The 22,304-nt window shown below is 42.7% G+C and overlaps 1 protein-coding gene across 3 annotated transcripts in view; it reads right to left on the reverse strand.

Annotated features, from left to right (window-relative positions):
- Positions 1-22,304, reverse strand: part of MTM1 (myotubularin 1) — a 91,236-nt gene that overhangs the window by 49,674 nt on the left and 19,258 nt on the right. For 2 of the 3 annotated variants that reach the window (XM_065916162.1, XM_065916161.1), the window contains exons 2-5: positions 18,341-18,413; positions 16,251-16,323; positions 14,395-14,489; positions 986-1,096 (exon numbers count right to left, since the gene is read on the reverse strand). In XM_065916162.1, coding sequence (XP_065772234.1) covers positions 986-1,096; positions 14,395-14,489; positions 16,251-16,323; positions 18,341-18,403 — 342 coding nt within the window. In that variant the 5' untranslated portion in view covers positions 18,404-18,413. The remainder of the gene's footprint in view (positions 1-985; positions 1,097-14,394; positions 14,490-16,250; positions 16,324-18,340; positions 18,414-22,304) is intronic. The other variant, XM_065916163.1, reaches the window with a different exon arrangement.

Raw genomic sequence — 22,304 nt, forward strand, 5'->3', positions numbered from 1 at the left:
AGCTAAGATTGTTTTTTATATTTTAAAAGTAAAAATAAAAGACATTGTATTGTGTTGAAAAAAATAAAATACAATGACGAATGTATGACAGAGATCTTACTGGCCCACAAAGCCTCAACTATGTGTTTTCTGGCCCTTTACTGATCCCTGTACTAGACTGATGGGCAGAGACACTTGAAAGAGTCCCAGCCTCTGGGACACAGCCTTCACCAATTATCTCACAGTAGAATCTGAGGTAGAACCCAAAGCTTTGCCTTTGTCAACCCAAAGAGGGCTTCCCGGGTGCCCCCCATGCATATCTATCTGTGGGAACCACTTGAACAGATGACCTCCAAACCCCTTCGAGATCTTTCTAGGACTGGGTACTATAGTCTTCTAACATGGAATACCCAAGAAGGAAGATTTCTGGCAAGAAGGTTTATTCTGTCGTTTTCAAAATTATTATCTCACTGGATTTGGATTCCAACTCTGCCATCAGTTGGGTCATCTTAGCTAAGTCACCAAACTCTTCTTAGCCTCAGGCTCCCCATCTATAAAATGGGGACATCACTGTTCATCTCAGAAGGCTGCCCTGAGGCTTTACTCCAAAGGCCCTAGCATGTGTTTAGAATGGCAGAGATGCTCAATAAACAGTTACTATTATAGCTGACTGAACGTTATTATCATTAAATCTTTGCCATTCCCCATGCCTGACAAGGTGTGAAGGTGTCTGGCTGGAGACACATCACACAAAGGGATACCAGGAGCAGACCTGGTCAAAAACTGAATGGCTCAGGTCCTCATGCTTGGTGACAACAGCAGGTTTCTTTCATAGGAACTCTTTCCCTAGAAGATTCTGGAACGCTTGATCATGAAGGGAGAACCACTCCAGGGTCTTGGATGAACAAAGGTTTTTGAGTTTTCTTTTAAACATACATTCACTTTTTACTTATCATTCAACACTAACATGACTTTTTTTCCCATAAGAAAGTACTGAATCTCTTACTTTACAAGTAATATCTAGCCCATAGGAGTTCTCTCCTCTACTTGTGGCGCCTCCCATTTTTTCAATTCTTGAGATCACACCCAGAGGAACATCAAGTATTAGAGCAGAATCCTGTAATGGACAAAAAGACACAAGTCAATATTTCTGTCAGTACAATTAAACAATCAAAAACATACTTTTAAAAAACCCACGTGCTTTCAAGGCATTTTTACCTTGGTCCTTTTACCACCTTTTATGAATAAAAATATGATAGTGATCACACAGGAAAAAGCAAGCATCAGAATAGTCAGTTATGCAACCAAAATGCATCCCCTATATGGGCTTCCATAGTGGCTCATATGGTAAAGAATCTGCCTGCAGTGCAGGAGATGTGGGTTCAATCCCTGGGTTGGGAAGATCCCCTGGAGAATAGAATGGCAACCCACTCCAGTATTCTTGCCTGGAGCGTTCCATGGACAGAGGAGCCTGGTGGGCTATGGTCCATGGGGTCACAAAGAGTTGGACACGAATGAGCGACTTACACTAAACATGTGCCATTGTGCACTGCCTGCAGAATAAAGACTAAACTCACAGGTACACAACTCGGGGGCCCCAGGATGTGGCTCCCAGCCTGTTTTTGTGGGCTGCTGTCCCACAGCGTTCTACACCGCAAGTAAGTAGATGCCTTCACAGTTCTCCAAATATTTTGTGTACAGTCAGGCCTAGGGGCTCTTTGCCCTACCTGATCTGGCTTTCACAACTACCAACACTCTCCCCTGGCTTCAGATCTGGCTCAGCCAGCATCACCTCAAACAATGCCCTGCTTCCCATCTGATCACAGAGTTGACCACTGCCTTCTCTTTGGTTCTACAGCACTCAGTTTGGATGTTATTACACCACTTGCTTCTAGTCTCGTCACCATGAACTTCCACGTCTGTATTCCCTCACTAGAAGCCAGGCATCCGGAAACAGTGTGTATCTTAGGCACAGGTGTTTTTCCCAAAAGAGGGCCCGAGTATATACCATGCTTTTCCATCATTCCTTACCCAATACTGGACACAAGGGGTCCAGAGGACTGCTGGCATGAAAGATGGAATAATGTCAGTAAAACCACGCAAAGATCATCACACCAAGAAAACAGCAGCTGCCATGTTCAGAATATGTCATCTGGACCAGGAACCACAACAGGGCCTTTGACTGCAGTGTCCTGACAACAACTCTGGACACAGGTGAAGTATTCCCATTGCCTGATGTCATCACCAAGGCTTTAAAACACTTTGGCTAACTACAGGGAAAGGTTGAGATTCAAGGCAAGGTCTTGGAACATACATTAAAAGAACCATAAAAATGGTCCTACTCTTTGAGCCCACAATGACACTCCTCTGACATTATCTTACAGCTATGGAGCAACAGGAGGAAAAGCTACATGTGTGAAGATGGAGCCAAAGGTGACCATCAGGACAAAGAACATTATAGTCAACTTGATGGAAGAGCACAAGCCACTAAAATAATTATGGTACATGGAAAAATAACCTGAAGTAGAAAAAAGCAGCAAACAAAATACACTGTGACTCCAAAAATGTAAAATATATATTCATATGGACAAAGATAGAAAGAAAGGGTTACAGAAATTTTCAATAATCCAATATTTTCTTTAATGCTGTGTTAGATGACTTTGATAACAAAAATTTTAAAAGCTGCCTATTGAGTCTTTGTTCTTTAAAAGATGTCCTTTGTGGGGGAATACAAATAAAGGGAATTTTTGCTTTTTACCATAAATCTCTTTAAAACAAAATACAAGAAAGTAATCATTTCTTCACAAAATATAAATACCGCTCATGGGTATTCTAGAAATTTAAAAAGTCGAAGAGTGTGGTGTGTTCTTGCCATGGAATACTGCTCAGCTACAAAAATGAATGACTACGGATACATGCAACCACCTAGAAGAATCTTGAGGGCATCATGCTGACTGGATAAAACCACTCTCAAAAGTTCATGTGCTCTATGGTTCCATTCATATCTTTCTTGACACAACAAAGTTGCAGTGCTAGAGAACAGAGAAGTGGCCACTGGGGCTGAGGGGAAGTAGGGCGTGGCTATAACAGGAGTTCTGCATCCACAGAGGAGCTGCATATTTTGACTGTTGGTGGTGGGAACGTGAACTGACACATGGCATCAAATGTCATCAAACTCTATGCAAAAACATGGCAAAAACGAGTGTGTGCAAAACCCGATGAAATTCAAGCACAGTCAGAGTCTTAGTTAATGTTATCATGCCCCGTATGTTCTGGGTTGGATAAAGCAGTACAGTTACTGGAGAAGCTGAGTGATAGGTACCTAGGACCTCTCAAGGGACTCTTCTTCCAAGTTCTTGAGAGGTTGTATTTCAAAATAAAGTTTAAAAAGTGTGACGGTATGGCTAGTGTGGTGTAGAGAAAAGAGCACAAACTCCAAAGTTGGACAAAAAGAAGTGTCAAATCTGAGTTTTTAACATTTATTAGCTGGATGACTCTGGCAAGTTACTGTATCTCTCAGCTACATTTACCTGTAAAATAGACATAATTAGAGATAATGGACTTAAAAGTACCTGGCATGGTGCCTGGCACATGGTAGCTAGATAACAAAAGAAGTTATTATTATTATTATCATTATTATTATAAAGAATATCCTAGTATATGAAAGACATAACTGTGCTATGCAAAAACAGTGAATCAGTGCTCTAGTAAGCAGCTACAGGGCTTGCTACAGGACTTTCCTCTTGGAATGGAGGCATTTTTTCAGCTGGTGCCATGGGGTGAGACCCCTCTCTCCATAACTGAATTCTAAATGCTTACAGAAAAAAGACACTTCTCAGTAACCATGTACATATGTAACTGCATATGATAATGTTTTTTCTTCTCAATATCATGTAGTTATTAAACTATCAAGCACTATTACTACACTTAGATTATACTGAAATTTATGAGTTATGTAATTTATACAGTCTATTCAACTGCATTCCTAAATATCCAACTTGTACCTACAAAAAAACACAGACAGACACTAAATAAAAGTCTGATATTCTAATATCAAGATGGAAGCAAGAATGCAAATTTAAAAGACAGAAGCATTAGAAGTAAGTGAGACCTTACTGTTCTTTGCCACTGTATCAAGAAAATTCTACACTTCTGATTACCCTGACCCAACACAAAGCAGAAAATTGAACACCGAGGAGAACCAGCCAGCTCCTGACCAAAGACATACACAGTCTAATGAGGCTACCTACCATGGTCTCCCCGAATAACAGGTTCAAGATCAGATAACCCAGCGGGCCCAACTGGAAGATCTAGGAATAGGAAAATCAGCTTAAGTCTCTAGAAACCTGAGTCACCACTATCCAAATATCATGAAATATTTAATGATTCTCAAAGGTCCATTCTAACTCTAAATTCTATTCCTCTCCACCTGTAAGTATCTAAACGAATTGAGAAGTTCACATAACAAACAGTCTAAAAAGATGCAATTATTTGCCTTCTCTCTCAAGTGCATACTGACTAACAGAAACTGTACTGGATGCTTGGGACCATGGAGAGAAAGAAGATGTACGTGTCATCCTCACAAAGCTCAGGGCCCAGTCTGGGAAATGAGACACATGCATCCAAACAGCCAAAATGCCAGGTTTTAAGTGCCAACAAACCTAGACACTGTATTAAAAAGCAGAGACATTACTTTGCCTACAAAGGTCCACCTAGTCAAAGCTATGATTTTTCCAGTAGTCATGTATGGATGTGAGACTTGGACCAATAAAGAAAGCTGAGTGCTGAAGAATTGATGCTTTTGAACTGTGATGTTGGAGAAGACTCTTGAGAGTCCCTTGGAGTGCAAGAAGATCAAACCAGTCCACCCTAAAGGAGATCAGTCCTGAGTGTTCATTGGAGGACTGATGTTGAAGCTGAAACTCCAATACTTTGGCCACCTGATGCAAAGAACTGACTCGTTGGAAAAAACTGATGCTGAGAAAGAATGAAGGCAGGAGAAGGGGGCAACAGAGGATGAGATGATTGGATGGCATCACTGACTCAATGGACATGAGTTTGAGCTAGCTCCGAGAAATAGTAAAGGACAGAGGAGGCTGGCATGCTGCAGTCCATGGGATCACAAAGAGTTGGACATGACTGAGCAACTGAACAACAATAAAGTGCCAAGAGGCATTTTAAAAATCCAGATGAAGTGGGATGAGAGGTCCAAGATGGCAGGACGACTTCTTCCTGATTGGGTCACTGCAAGGTCCTGCTGTGATGGCAAAGTTATAGACAATCCTTAAAGGGTGGAATAAAAGCAGGTGAAGGTCGGCCTTCCAAAAACAGGTCATGGTGACAGTGGCTATGCATGTGGGAAAGCGTGAGAACTTTGGCCAAGTGGGCTTTATTCCAGGAATGCAAGGATTCTTTAATATCTGCAAATCAATCAATGTAATACACCACATTAACAAATTGAAAGATAAAAACCATATGATTATCTTGATGAAGAAAAAGCCTTTGACAAAATTCAACATCCATTTATGATAAAAACTCTCCAGAAAGCAGGAATAGAAGGAACATACCTCAACATAATAAAAGGTATATATGACAAACCCACAGCAAACATTATCCTCAATGGTGAAAAATTGAAAGCATTTCTCTTAAAGTCAGGAACTAGACAAGGGTGCCCACTCTCACCACTACTATTCAACATAGTTTTGGAAGTGTTGGCCACAGCAATCAGAGCAGAAAAAGAAATAAAAGGAGTCCAGATAGGAAAAGAAGAAATAAAACTCTCAGTTTGCAGATGACATGATCCTCTACATAGAAAACCCTAAAGACTCTACCAGAAAATTACTAGAGCTAATGAATGAATATAGTAAAGTTGCAGGATATAAAATTAACACACAGAAATCCCTTGCATTCCTATACATTAACAATGAGAAAACAGAAAGAGAAATTAAGGAAACAATACCATTCACCATTGCAACAAAAAGAATAAAATACTTAGGAGTATGTTTACAAAAAACAAAAACAAGTGGGCTGGGCTTAAGATCGGGCGGCAGGGGAATCCCCTGTGGAGTATCCCAGAGCTTGGATCAGGGTGACTGGGATCCAGGAAATGTGTCCTGGGAAGCAGCCTGCAATGACAGAATGTTGCTGCATGCAGATGCACCCAGCAGCCCTGAGCGCCCTGCACAAGCCAAGGGTGGGGATGCCCGTGCCCTGCAATCTTGGAAGGTAATGCTGCCAATGCTGCCACTGGCTAATGCTGTGCAAGTGACATGATCGCCATGAGGATCTGAGAGCAAAGAGCAACCGAGCTGGAAAGCAAGAGGAAGAGACGAGTGAGAGGGACGGATCACAGAGCAGGCCCGCGTGTCTGGGACAATGGTGGTCTCACCAAGGATGGGAAGGGCACAGGGGTGGGGCTGAAAGATCAACACTGTCAATTTTAGGCACACTGGGTTTAAGCATCTAAACACAGGGAGTTTGACTGATAATCAAGTACAGATATCCAGGAGGCAGCCAGAAATGCCTAAGTGGAAAATCCCAAAGGCCCCTCAAACTCCAAATGCCCAGAACTAAAGCACACAATGTTTCTCTCTCCAAACTACACCTTCCTCTGTCAATGGCTGGCACTCCATCCACCCTGTGATGAAAGCTGGAAACCTACTGGTCATCCTTCACATCTCCTTCTCCATTAGCCTTAATCCAATCTCCATGTTGACTTCTTCAATCCTTCTCAAGTCTGTCACACAGCAGGCTCTCAAGCAGTGAATAAAGAATGAAAGATCAGTTCTGGCACTATCGAGTTGGAAAGCAACTGACAAGTGAGAAAGAAGACGATGAGGACAGAACTTGGGAAATACAGTTAGGGGGTAGGAAGGAGAAATGAACTGCAATAAAGGCAAAAGGCAGAAGTGAGAGAGGAGTCAAGGACGCATGCAGAAAAGGACAAAGAAGGTGGAATTAACCAACACACTACAGACTTCTCACTGCAGAGAAGGTGAAGAGCAAAGAGTCCACCAGGGTCTGCAGATCTGAGCAAGAAAAGAGGAGCTTCAACATGAAGCATGGGCCAGACCAAGAGGTGAAGGAGTTCCTAATATTGAAGCAGAAGCAGCACGTAGGGACTCATTCTTTAAAAAGTCTAGCAAGGAAGGGGCAGAAAGAGGATCATACTATTGGGGTAGCAGGGAGGCAAGTTGTTTTAAAGCAGAGACTTGAGCAGGTCTGCGGGTTGGGGAGCCAATGAAAACCATGCGTGGAAGACACCGACCGTGGGGCACCATGGCGCCAGAGAGACTAGAAGGAGGAAGGCTCACTTTGTAAAACAAGACCTCCTGTTCCTTCCTCGGAGATGGGGAGGAGGTGCAAAGGACAGGTGAGAGCTGATGACAGGTGATGAGGGAGATTTATGGGAGCTAGGGAAGACAACTTTTAACTTTGCAACAGAGCACGAGATGCGGTCAGCAAAGGAGCTCAGAGGGGTCCATCACTGAGGTGGTGGGGGATGTGATATGTCGATCTGAGATGGAGAGAACTGCCAAAGCAGCCACAAGCCCCTTTCTAGGGTGTGAAAGTGCAAACTCATAGTGGAGTTCATTCCTTAAATCCACTGAGTGACTTGCAACAGGATGGTGCAGTAGTACACAGCCTCTCCAGCTTGAGGACTAACGAATTGAGAATGGATGGCAACAAGGGACAGGGGGACTTGGGGTATCAGCAGGGACTGTTTTAACCTGAAAACCTCATTCCTTTTGCAGCAGCAAAATAAAGAGATGATTTAAGACTGAAGTTTAAGAGAACAACTATAGTTCGGATCCTATGTTCCCATTGACGTTCCTACTGTATACAAACACACTAGAACGTTTTATTATTATAGTTTTCTTAGCATTATTTCATCTCTTTTAAAACGAAAAAAAGTGTCAAATCCATTAGACAGAAGGAACAGAAAAAGGACAATCTTGAAAAGTTTCCAACTTTTTTTTTTTTAAAGAAAAATACTACAGGAACCCTTTTGTCCATGCTTGTAATGAAGTGGCTATGCCTTCTCTCTGCAAGGGAATACACGCCTGGCTTTGAAATGTGCACAATGGAAGGTAAACTTTGCCTCCCTTCCAGGTGGCACCCAACATTTACAGCTCCAATTGCAGCCAATTATAGAGACTGTGGAACCTACTTGCTGCCACCCTTGCCAGATATCCAGATCCTCGGGGGCACAATACCTCACACCTGGCCAACACTCATTTCAGAACCAGATATTTGAGAGGCTGAGTATGATGGATATGAGCGCTGCCCATCCACCTTGATCCCCCCAAGTCCTGTGTGCATACTGGTAAACCAACAAAAAGCAAAGTCAACAGACTCTGTCTTGGTAGTCTCCCAGAAGTACTTTTACCCAGTAAAAGTTAACATGTGTTCTGTCCTTAAAGAGGCTCTTGGATGGTATTCATGAATCTGTAGCTGATACTCTGCCTAAACAATAAAATCACTGCGGTCCTATCTTTTAGAGGAAACCCTAACGACAAATGTCTCCTTGAATTTAATCCAGGAAGAACGTACTGTTTCCCACTGTCAGAAAATGGCCTGTGTACATACAACACACTGCTCACACCTCCAACAGTCCTAAGAGTTACCTGCTTCAATGGGAGGCTTCAAAGCCTCCCTTCCTTCGTGTTCCCGTGCATCTCCATACCTCCTTCCTATTTGTAAAGAAGGGTGTGTGGAATGACTCAGGGTGAGAATTGGCGACTTTCAGATGTGACTAACCCTGATGTGGAGGGGTCACTAAATTTCTTCAACTGTGTGGTAGATCCACAAATGTTTACATTACTCCTTACAAACTTTCTATCTTAACTATTTCAAAATAATTTTAGGGACTGCCCTGGTGGTCCAGTGGTTAGGACTCCATGCATCTACTGCAGCAGGCATGGGTTTGATCCCTGGTTGGGGAGCTAAGATCCCACAAGTCTCACAGTGCAGCCAAAAAATAATACTAAGGATAAAATAATGATAATATTTATCCAAGTGGGGGTGTGCATGGCAGGACTGGATGGGAATGAACATGAATGTGTTCTACAGGACAAAACTGCCTGAGGAAAGTCCATGGCAGAGGTGCCGAAGGACTGGGTTAGGGAATGGTGAGTCAGACAGCTGAGCCAGAGTGCTGGGGGACACACAGGAGAGAGCTGCAGAGGAGACTCAGAGCTGAGCTGCAGGGGACCATAAACACTAAGGAGTCTGAAATGACGGGGCGGCGGGGGGGAAGGAGCCACTGAGAGTTGCCAAGCAGGAGAATATCTGCAGGAGCTAAGAACAGGGATACGAAGAGGATGCGGGCGGGAAGGCAGCAATGAAGATTGCAGACGAGAAGGGAGGAAGGGGAGGAGGTGACTGGAGGGTGCCTAGAAGAAAAGAACCATCGAGAGAGGCAAAAACACCCGAAGAAGGAACTGGCAAGCAGAATGAGCAGGAGAGTCTCTAGCAGGTGGTGAGAAATGAGAAGCTGGGGGCAGAAGAAAGGTCAGCGCTAGAAAACCAGGACCAGGGCATGAGGGAAGGGGCCGGGCAGCTGCCATTAGATGGGCTGAGTGTGTGGGCCAGGGTTCGGCAGGCTGCGAGGAGCTTCGCGGACAAACAATGTTATCTGGGGAGAACTGAGTGCAGCTAGGGAGTGGAGGAAGCCTCTCGGAGAATGAATAGAGAGAAGGGTGCCAAGGCCTGGGGGCTGGTGGAAGGAGCACCAAGTGAGAGGCCAATGATGCTCCCATGTCCAAGGCCTGTGTTCTCCCCTGGGCTGCCAGCGACCTCCCCCAAACCTCCCCAGAACAGTTTCACTCTGTGGTCCACTCCCTTCCTTCTAGATATTTCTCTCTTCTCCCAAGCACCTACCCCCTGTCTGAGCTGGTCCTCTGTTCTGACTGTGGCTTCTGCTCTTGCCCACCCCACTCCCCACAGACGCGGTCCCTGCCCTCAGGCTCTCTCCACAGCTGCATCTCCGCTGGTCTCATGGCCCCCCAGGAAATCCTGTACGTGCACCCGCTGCTACTGTGATCCCCGTGTACTTGGACTTCCACAGCCTCAGACTCCTGTTTTCAAGGCTCCTGAGCCACTTATTTACAGCTTGCACTCACGCAGCTGCCAGTCTGCACACACACACACACACACACACACACACACGTGTCTCCCACGGCTGAGGCTTCAAGCCCCTCCTTCTCCTCTGATGTCTATTTCCACGGACAGGAGCAGCTCCAACCACTCAAGCCCAAGACTACAGGGATCATCCTTAATTCTACTCTTCCCTTCAGCTTCCAGCTCCAAATGCCACCCAGATCCTCCTGCCTCGCTCATGGCAGTTCCCTCCTTTCTACTGCAACCCAGACTCAAGTAGGACCAGCTCGCCTAGAAAACAAAGATAACTTCCTGGATGGTCTCTCCGCCTCCAGTCTTCCCTCCCCTGATCTGTCACACACGCTGAGACCTGACTTCCCTTCCTGAAACACACATGGGCTGTGTTGTTCGCCACGTGACACAGACACTGGTGATTTACGAGCTGCTCAAGACTGGCAATGCTTCCAGCTTCATCTCTCCCCTCCCCATCCATGCTCCTGCTCTAGCACAGCCCTCAGCCACTGTCACCAGACACCGGGCTCCTCCATAGCACTGTACACGCACCCTGTGGAGGCTCCTCTCTCTCTTCCTCCTGTACAGGTAATGGTCCCTATTCACCAAGACTTGGTTCCCACATCACCTCCTCTAGAAGGCATTCCATGACTCAGCACACAGTTACCCTGCTTCTGTCCTGTAATCTAACAGCATGATGCACCCATTGCAGGCTCTGACACCTGACAACACACCTGCTCATCTCTGTGTTATGCATCCAGCACCATGGCAGATTCACCCTGGTGCTGAGTGTCTCTGGAATGAGGACACAGCTGCCTGAATGAACAAAGGGTTAATCTGTCTTGTTCATGCACCTGAGTACCTGAGCTGAAGTATTCCTGGGAGGGAAACCGGAAGTGGTGCTGCCCCGGGAGTCTGCAGATGACAAGAGTATTACAGGCCGAACCAGCCCTACTGGAGTCACGAGATCGAAGCCAAGCCCAACCTCGGAGCACCCTCAAGGTCAAAAGGAGGCAATGGGATTTCTCAACTCAAAAACAATGGTGGTGCTCAGGATGCCATGACTGAGTGTGGTTCACGCTGCCTGCTGCCTCCCCATCACTTAGAGCACAATACTATTGAGTACCTCTTGTCTACATGGAGGACCAGGAGGACCCCCCATTACTGATGGCCACAGAGACACTGGCACATAGATATGGCTGAAATCCTTCACTGCCAGGCGCCATGCTCTGTCCTAGGTCTCAGAGCACAGCAGTGAAAAATCACAAGGCATCCCTGGCCTCAGACGGACTGGAATGAGGAAAGCAGTAAAATATATAAAGTAGGAGACAGTGAAGGAATGAATAAACATGAAAGGGGGAGAGGAGGAGCGGGAGGGATGTTAGATGTTCAGAGTGGGCAGGGGAGGTGCCCAGTAGTAAGTCTTAACATGGGAGCAGGCACACAGAGAGGGAGTGAGGGCTATGATGGAAACTGGTGAAGGCTCCAGGGAGGACGTGATTTTTGAGTGGGTTCTGAGGGACAAGAGGGCATCCAGGCACAGCAAGAATAGCCCAGAAGGACCTCACAGGCAGGGAAGAGACAACAGCACAGGGAGAAGCGCTATGAAATGAGGCAAGAGAACTCAGAAGGATTTTTCTGTCCCACGAAGGAGAGTGGATTTTATTCTGCGGGCAACAGAGATCCAACAAGTATTTCCAGTAAGCCAGTTAGAGTAGAGTAGGGAGACCCCAGAGGAGGTCCAGGGGAAGAAGGCCGAGTGGCAGCCCAAAGACCACTGTGTCCACCAGCCCAGGACATCACCTGATGAAATAGGACACCTGACTCCCGAGTCTGGCCGTGCTCCCACTGCAGTGTTTACATACCTGAACTACACAGGTTTCCGCTTCCAAAGGCCAGGGACATGATGGCTCTTCGTCAAATACACACGAAACATTCACATTTTGCAGCAGAATACACAATTAATGTTCGTATTTAGGACTTTGAGAGACACTATGATGACTATGTTTTGAGGTCTCTGCATAATCTCCCAAATGGCTTACTTTATACTATGTTTTCTGCCATTAGCTGCTTGCTTTTATACTTGGACTAAATGCTGTGGCCAATTGGTCAAAATATTTATGTAAAACTTGGTGGAAGAAGACAAAGATTAGCAGTTGGTGTCAAGTGGGTCTTTTCTTCACCCACTGAGTGCTAATCCCTGGCCTCTGGAGTGCCACATAAAGACAAAATAAATAATGCCAGCTAAAAGCTCACCCAATTACAAAAGTAATGCCTGCTCCCTCCAAGTGGGAGGAGGGAAACAAGCATGTCCAAATATTCCCAGTATTAACACTCTTGGTGTATTTCTTTCTGCTCTCCTTTTGACATACAGTTTTTGTTTGCTTTCCACACTTGAGATCACAGAACAGACACAATCTTGTCATGGCACTGCAGTTTAAATAATTTCCCCAGTTCATCAATAGTGATAGCACGAAATGGAACCGGGCCTGTCTGGCTGGTCAACAACCTGCTCTAATTTCATTTTTGATGATTATCGCATACATTAGCATAAAATCTCTCAGTGTGTCCCAAGTTGACACTTGAGAGCTGTACAGAATGAGTCTCACTTTGGCTGGTTGTATTATATTGTGTAGTATAATACAGAATTATACTGTATTATAGTTAGTTCAGCCTATATGTCTGTTAACTTTTTAATCCATCCCACCTTCAGACAAGTTTGAGTCCCTGTAAAGACAGACCTCTTCCATCCTTCACTGATACTACTGGTTTTTATGAACTAAATGTTAGCTACACTAAATTTTACATTAGTAGTTTCACTCCAATATCTTAGATTAAAACTACTTCAAACCCCGCTCCCTTCCCTTTAGCCACCTTCTGAGTCAAAGGCCTGATGCCAGTTACACAGTCTATAACTCCACCGAAGTGCACTGCCACCATGTTTCTTTGTCAGGGTCAGGCATATGCTTTGATTCAACCAAGACAATGTGTCAATGGTACTCCCAATAGTACTCCCAATGGGTTTTTTCTTTCCTGGGTACTTAATCACCTGTTCAAATGATTAATTCTGTAATACAACTGCTGCCAAGGGTTAAAGGCATCCCTGGTGGCTCAGAGGGTAAAGAATGCACCTGCAATGCAGAAGACCTGGGTTCAATCCCTGGGTTGGCAAGATCCCTTGGAGAAGGGAGGGTTACTGCTCTGTTAAGTTTCAGAATCTTTCACATTCTGGAAAACTAGAACATGTGCTCAGCTCCACTCTTACTTAGAGGCCTGAATAGATTCACAAAAATAAAAGACCAAATCTCAGGACCATGTGGACCTAGAAACACGACAGAAGTGGGCTCCCATACCGAAGGCAATAAGAGTAAATAAACAGCATTTTTCAGAAGTTGGACACAAAAATGAAAAAAAAAATTTTTAATCAAAAGATGCAAACTAATCTAGATTAGAACTGTTCAAAAGAAGTTGTGGGGTAAAAGCAGTAAAACAAAAACTAGATTCCACCCAACAGTCTCAACATCTCCTATTTATAAGCTGATGTTCGGCTCCTCTTTCATGTGCCCCAGACCTATTCATCCTGCTTGGTCCACCTCATCAAGCTGGCCTGGGTAATGGGAACCTACCACATCCACCATAGACCCTTCTGGGACAGCCATAGCAGCTGTTCATTCACTCTTTCCCTTCTGGAGCATCTCATGTCCAACTCATTGTTCCACCAGTGGAACATTCCTTGAAATGCCATGGAATAAAAGGTAGCGTGGCACTCAGTCACACCACAGACATCCTAATTCTAAACCATTACCTGGTGTTCTGTAAATGAACACTTGGAAAATTCTAGAGCAGTGGGTCTACACAAGGGACTCACATCAGCATCCTTGTTTGTGATGTTTTTTAAAAAAAATGACCACTGTGCCTGGACCACAGACCTGGACATTTGGATACAGTATCTCACAGCATCTGTAATGGCTGCTAAGTGCCACAAGTGGTTCTTAACGGTGCTTCTGGTAAAGAACCACTGTTCTCCACCTAAGGAATCTCTCCAAACGAGCAAACAGGTACAGTTACCAAATCCCCCTCCCCATATTATGAAGGACAAAACTTATTTTAATTCACTCTAGTCCTACATTTACAGGTGTTAGTGTTAAATGAGCTTTGCGTAAGCCAAAAATTAAGAGTTGAGAAGCAAATATATCCCCCATGTTAATCTGATCCACAGTCAATCTTGCAAGGTAGAAGAGAAACAGTTTAGCATTATCTTTAACAGTTAGGGTCATCTTTATGGTCTTAGATTTTACTTACCGTTTCCAAACTTCTTAAATAAAGACGATAATTTGTGATGTAAACTCTTCCCTTAATGGGGCCATTGAAAGGGCATATGTAAATAACTTCTTTGTCTATTAAGATAAAAAAAGTACCCTAAAATAATGGAAATATATACCAAGATACACAACAAATGGCACTACTTTAATATAAACTATTTGCTAAGAATAACTACAATTTAAAAAATCACTGAAAAGGTCTAAAGCAAGCACTGGCAATGTTTCTACATTACCATGCTAGGTAGAGTGGAGCTGAGGGAGAACGAGGTGGGGCACATATCACCTGAGCTTACCCACCATGCTGCCACTACCTAGGGACAAGACCCTAACAGCTGGAGAGCAGAAGTGAATAAGGGTACTGGTGCTGCTACCTTCCAGTGGTTGTCAAGGTAACTACTGAACTGCAGGCTTCAACCAGAGGATGGCAATTCACAAAGGACAGTCTCACGGACTCTCCCCCAGATTGGGTTTGAGGTTTGCCAACCTCTAATCACACAAAACACTGAGATGTTTTTAATAAATGACTGTCAGCAGCAGAAATGTTTCTATAGTCTATTCTTTCCGTTTTAATAGTCCAGAGAAGCGTGGAGCTAGATTCATGTCACACCTTTAAGTGACATGAAACAGATGGCCAAGAAATTAGTATATCTTTGGTGGAATCAAACATAAGGAGAAACTAAATCAGGAGAGTTATTACAATAAAATGTAACTTTGTCTTATTTTTCAAGGATGTCCTTGAATGTGTTAATGGCATTTGTTTGTTTATTTACAATAATCTTTGAAACCCCTTTCTCCTCAGGTGCTAAATGAAAAATATCCAGTAAGTCTACTTCATGCTAATTCAATCAGTTATTACCTCTGTGAAGGTGTTAACACTGACACAGAACTAAAACTTCACATGTGAAGATGATCAAAAGTAAGATATTCTCTTTGTTCTTATTCACAAATTAGGATGGAAACATGCCACCCGTTTCCTTTTCAAGACTAGGATCATATGTGCAAGCCTGTGGACATGGAGTAGTTTCTCGCTGTGCATGGCTAACTCATTCATACAGGTATCATATCTATGACCTTAATCTGATTAGCACCATGGTCTCAGTCATTTAAGCTAAACAACCCAGATCTTAGTAAATAAACCAAAAGGTTCTCTGAAGCAACGGTAACCCTATCATCACCAAATGGGAATCTGAAATAGGGATGTCAACTCTAAAAAAAAAATAAAATGTTAATGCTTACAATCTTAGCACTTTGCTTAGAAGCTGTCAGGTGCTTCTGGATTAAGCCAGAATGATCTAGTCTTTCCAAAGTAGATACCTTCCTCTTAATACGAACTTACAGTGAATAAAGTAAGACAAAAATCAGAATGTTACATCAACATTTCTAATTTTAGCTATCTGTCAAATAAAAGCTATTTTAAACCAATATTTCTCCTTATATTTCAAAGAAGAGAGTACTTGGACTTTAAGCCTCGAAGTTGATCGTTTTAAAGCATACATGATAGGCTGGAAAATCTTAATACCATTTTGTTCTTATAACCTCAAACCATAAGAGCTTATAGCTCCAGTGAGAGCCTTGAAAGATATAATCCACATTTTTTTTCCAAAATAATTCTGACTTGGTACAGAGGAAAAAAATATCACTGTCATGGAGAGCATGAAGCTCAAGAGAACTCTTTGATCAAGAAACAAATGCAGAGAGTTCTCACTATATTAACACTTTAAACAAATCTAGCCTATCTGTCTAAATGTGACTTCGAAAGAGTCAGAGGGATTGGAGCCACCTGACCCTCCTAGAACTCTCATCAATCTATGAAAATCCTAACCTCACAGGCCTTACCAGTAATGCGAATCTCTCCTGGAAGTCTAGGAAGAGTCTCTCCCACATCCCGATTAACTCCATCCCTAGAAGTCTGGAAACAAAACGGTGTCATCAGAAGTAAGGACATGACATTTGCACAGGATGTTAAGCAACTAACCAGAAATACTGTTTGCAAATTAAAAAGTTAGAGACATAGTGACCATTATAGAAAATTGGCACAGAAAATCAAAACAACTAAAAAATACAACTTAGCATTCAACATTCATTAGCTGTGTTAACTTTTAGTCTGTAAATAACATTAGTACACTTTTCAGTGATATTAATTAAACACCCCTTCCAAGTGCTTTACAGTTAAGTGTTCAGGAAAGTGATAAAAAGTAAATATTAAGTGTATTCTATGTTGTTGTTTAGTCACTAAGTTGTGTCTGACTTTTTGCGACCCCATGGACTGCAGCACACCAGGCTTCCCTGTCCTTCACTATCTCCCACTAAGAGACATAATTCACTGAGTATATTCTATAGATACACATATACTGTGGCAGTTTTTTTCCATACTATTTAGTTCTATTTTGTTGAGAGAAGGAATGAAAACTTCATTTTAATGGGGCCTTAACTGAGCAACAGTAATTACAGCATCTTCTCACACGTCAGAAAATAACAGTTACTACACACTGGGTTTCCTATTTTACTAACATCTTTTCTCATGTAAGTAACTAGGTAAGAGGATGAGGAGGCCTGGCATTGAACTTTTGAGCCAACCAGGGCCTTGGAAACCATCTACACACAAATTCTTCATGTGACGCTACTACATCTCTAGGCCTTCTGCCTTTAGAGGTATCCTCATTCAATAACAGCAGCCACTGTGTCAACCAGGCAGTACAAACCACTAAAGCCAAGGTGAGTTCTGCGAGGCTAATTTGCCAAGTGACTTGGATGCCTGGGAAAGGAGTCTTTCAATCTATTCCGCTGCCCCAGTGGATAAGTGCCAATGATGTGGGGCCTGTGTCCACTCTAGGACGTGCCAGACACATCACTAACATCTGTTTGGGAAAAGAGTTTTTTAAACCGCTATTTTTCATTCATTTTTTTCTAGTTGTTTTCCACAGTCACGCTGCAATCATTTCATGTGTAAAGCTAGTAATCCTTGCCTCAAAGGAGTTTTGTGAATATTAAGTGAAAGAAACTGCACAAGCACACTTCTGGGAATTATCAGGGGCTATGCAAATGCAACGGAGAAGGCAATGGCACCCCACTCCAATACTCTTGCCTGGAAAATTCCATGGACGGAGGAGCCTGGTAGGCTGCAGTCCGTGGGGTCGCTAAGAGTCGGACACGACTGAGCGACTTCACTTTCATTTTTCACTTTCATGCATTGGAGAAGGAAATGGCAACCCACTCCAGTATTCTTGCTCCCCCAGGGACGGGGGAGCCTGGTGGGCTGCCGTCTATGGGGTCGCACAGAGTCAGACACGACTGAAGTGACTTAGCAGCAGCAGCAGCATGCAGATGTAAAGTAGTATGAAACAGGGGAAGTGCAGCTTGTGTATTTAGGTGAGGGATAAGCTGTCAAAGAGGGGGGCTTTGTTGGATTTTTAGTGGTTTTATCCCTTTTTGTTCAGGTACAAAATAAAAATTCCTAGCTAATTTTTAATATGCTTTAGTGCTTGCAAGCTGAGCATTTTATACCTAGCAGGGCAAGGCAGATTTTTCTCAGCCAGGAATGCCTCCTTCAATGTTGAGGAAGGTGTTAATATCCTGCTTGGTGGGCCCTGGTCTTCTGAACTCTTCTTCAGAAAGCTTTCAGGGGCAAGAGATTACCTAGTATCTTAAATGTAATGTCTGGCAGTGGTTCACAAGTCAGAGATTCTCAAAAATGAAGTTATATGAAAGGATTTACAAACAAAGCTCACTGAACACACCTACGGTAGTCCGTCTTTTATGGAACGAGATGGGTTAACAAATAAAACTATGTGTATCAAAGAATTTGCATTATGTGAATGAATAATGAAATGAATAATTCAAGAAACCCAGAATGAGCAGCTAATATTCAAATATGAAAAGAGAAATGCAGAGAAACAGGAATAAATAAATCTGAAAACTCAACTTACCCTCTTAATAGACTCATTCTCCAAGGAGTGTGAATTATATTTGGAAGTTGGTGCTGAGGCCATACTGGAAACTCTACCAAGAAAGACAATGAATTCAAGAAATCAACAAAATTGTATGCAATTTCAAACATACTGCAATTGAGTACAAACAGGAGGACACTTGACAGGCCCTGTTTCCCTCATAGGAATGAGACACGTGAAGGACCAACCACAGCACAACTCATGGGAAAGAGCTCCAATGAAGGCGCAGGGAACCATGAAGAAACAGAGAAGGGGGAGCTCAGCAGAAGACACCACACATGTTCCTATCATCGGAGAAAACTTAATGTTTATTAATTACACAACAGGCTTCAAATGTCCATACTTCTTAATTTGTAAAGACAATTAAGAGAGCCAAGCAGAGAGAGAAAAAGGTCAGACCATTGAACTTACACTTCTTTCCTCTTTAATAGTTCTGTCTTCTCTCAATTAAGGCAAGCTAAAGTGACATGGATTTGATGGAAATCAAACTAGTAGGATTTTATTAATCAGCACCTTCTAGGGAATGTATATATTTCATTAAATAAGGCATATTCATCCCAGTTCATACATAAATGACTTCCTGGTGGCTCAGACAGTAAAGCTTCTGCCTACAATGCTGGAGACCTAGGTTCGATCCCTGGGTTGGGAAGATCCCCTGGAGAAGGAAATGGCAACCCACTCCTGTATTCTTGCCTGGGAAATCCCATGGACAGAGGAGCCTGGTGGGATACAGTCCATGGGGTTGCAAAGAGTCGGACACGACTGGGCGACTTCACTTTCTTTCTTTCAGACATAAATGAAGCCATCATATGCAGAACACATACAATTACCTTGTTAACCCAGGGGTTTACTTAGACTTTTGAAGATTATAGCAACAACAGGAAACTAAGCAATGCTTTGGCTATTTTATTTATCAAAGTTAATTACAGAGAGATACATATGAAGTCACTGGTGGTTAAACCATATTCAGTTTAGCAAGATAATTGTGAATATTTATAGAATTTTTTTTTTTTGCTGGGCTTATTAAAAGACCAACTAACAAAATCTGGCATGGAGAACACTACTACCACTTGGTACAAAACTTGGAATTTGATAGCTGTGTGCTGCTGGTCAGTGTCCTAAAGAAATGCCTGAGAAAGGTGACAAAAGATGAAGATGAAGGTACCCATCAGGACAAAGATGCAGCGAGACAGCCAGGTGAGAACAATCTTATAAGATTAGCGACTCCGGGCTTCCGCCACCAGAGCTCAGCTTTCCAAGGGCAAGGGTGGGGGTCCATTTGGGTCATGGCTATCTCCTGGCACACAATGACATTCATAACTATTTGGTGAATGAAATGACTGATTATGTGCAAAATACATACTACTGTGAAACATCACTACACTGTCACCTTGTATATTTGGTTCACCAAGTCCCAGAACACTGGAACTAGGAAACTGCTGAGGCTGAAACATGAACAGTTAGGGGAAAATAAAATATGTCTTTATACAAAGGAATACTAAACTTAAAAAACCTGATACTATTAAGAGGTAGCACAATGTAAAATTAGAAATAACTTTTTAAAAAAGATTAATGAATATCTCTAGAATGAATTAAATTCAGACAAAATAGCCTTGAAAAACCACTCTAACCATAAATCCAAACCCAATCAAAATAACCCATTATTCTCTGAGACAGCAGAGTGGATGAGAAGGAGTGGATAGATAAGGTCATATGTTTCTGCCCTGAAATTATTCTATCAACTAAACAATATTACATATTTTGGGGATTTTTTAATTAAGATATAAAATTACTTTTAGTAATCATATGCTCTAACATTTTTATAAGTCAACATCTTCAAACACATGTTAATTATTACTGTCAAAGATCACCAGCCCAGGTTGGATGCATGAGACAAGTGCTTGGGCCTGGTGCACTGGGAAGACCCAGAGGGATCGGATAGAGAGGGAGGTGGGAGGGGGGATCGGGATGGGGAATACATGTAAATCCATGGCTGATTCATGTCAATGTATGACAAAAACCACTACAATATCGTAAAGTAATTAGCCTCCAACTAATAAAAATAAATGAAAAAAATAATAAATTATTACTGTCAAGTAAATGTAAGACATTTCGAGCGTTGGGCTATATAATCGACTCAGTCTTCACCAGTCTGCTTCTAAACCATAAAAGAAAGATAAATCTTCCTGTTTTCTTCAATCCTCATTAAGAAAAAAAAATCAATTTAAAATGAACTAAATATAACAGAGGAAAGTCTTCCTTTTTTCCTTATTTTTTACTACCTAATTGAGCTATAACTCACATACTATACAACACACGCGTTTCAAGTGAACAACTTAATGGGACTGCACAACCATCATCACAATCAGTTTTAGAACATTTTCACCACCACCACCCAAAACCCCATACCCATTAATAGTCACTGTCACTCCCCATTCTCTCAGCCTTGATCACAAATTTGCTTTCTATCTCTACAGGTTTGCCCATTCTGGACATTTCATATAAACAGAATCAAATAATGTGCTGTCTTAATGTCTAAAGCCTGCATATGTAGAGTTATCCTAGAAACTGCTACTATTAAAAGCTGAACTGAGTGCAGAACTGAGAAATCCAAGGGTCTGGGTAACATGGGTTAGTTCCATGATGAGATCTGCTTTCAGATCTCATCAGTGAACCTTTCTTTGTTGAAGGGTTCCAATGGACCCCTGAAATGTACACAAGCTGGAGCAGTGTGATGCTGGACAGCATGGGTATTGAGCTGACTCCGTTCAAATCCCAACGTTGCAAGTCATATATTTGACCTTGAGCGGATTATTTCACTTCTCTGGGCTTTGGTTGCTATTACCTCTATCTTACTACAGCACAGTTGGGCAAAATGAAGCAATATACCGAAGGGCTTAGAACAGTGCCTGGTATATTTGTTAACAAATTATTAGCATCCTTTTAAATAATGAGAGGATAATAACTGAATACTGATGCCATAAGCAATTCTTCTACACATTAGTCTTGATCCCAGAAATACTAGGAAGAAAGCTCACTACTACAGGGATAGTGCTATGGCTGGTGGTGACCTAGCTATAAAGCTTCTCTTGAAAAAGTACATGAAAATACTGTCTCATTAGGAGCCTGGGAAGCAGAGCAGCGCTGTGGAAAATGTGCTAGACAGATGAGCACAGGCCCTGGGATGGCTCTAACTTATCAAGCATCCATATCTTCATCTGTAAAATATCTGTTGCTCTAAATGGAATTCAATAATAATTAAAAGCTACAGTAAAGTTTACATAGGTCAGGTACCTTTTTGGTTATAGTGTATTTTGCCCCAAGCCCCTAAAGATCAGCTTTAATCCTTTTTATTTTAAAAAACATTGAATCTGGGCTACCCCGGCTTTAAAGTGAAAATTGACACTTAATTCCCTATATATATGCTAATTTCAGGAATCTAACCAAAGGTAGACTTCTATCTTTTTTGATCCTGAAAAAAACTTCTGATGATTTAAGGCCAGTCCTCTCCCATTGGCCTTCCCTGGTATCTCAACTGGTAAAGAATCCTCCTGCAATGCAGGAGATTCCAGTTCAATTCCAAGGTTGAGAAAATCCCCTGAAGAAGGGATAGGCTACCCATTCCAGTATTCTTGGGCTTCCCTGGTGGCTCAGATGGTAAAGAATCTACCTGCAATGCAGGAGACTGGGTTTGATCTGTGGGTTGGGAAGATCTCCTGGAGGAGGTCATGGCAACACACTCCCATAGTCCTGCCTGGAGAATCCCCATGGATAGAGGAGCCTAGTGGGCTAGAGTCCATGAGGTCATAAAAAGTCAAACACAACTGAGCGACTAAGCATCTCTCCCATTACAGAGAAGATGACAGGAAAGCCCAGAAGGGGTGCAACAAGGCTCTAGCGTGAGTCTGAGGCAGGACCAGCTCCAGACAGGTCTCCAAGCATG

The sequence above is a fragment of the Muntiacus reevesi genome, chromosome X (assembly GCF_963930625.1).
Source record: "Muntiacus reevesi chromosome X, mMunRee1.1, whole genome shotgun sequence".
NCBI classification, from domain to species: domain Eukaryota; kingdom Metazoa; phylum Chordata; class Mammalia; order Artiodactyla; family Cervidae; genus Muntiacus; species Muntiacus reevesi.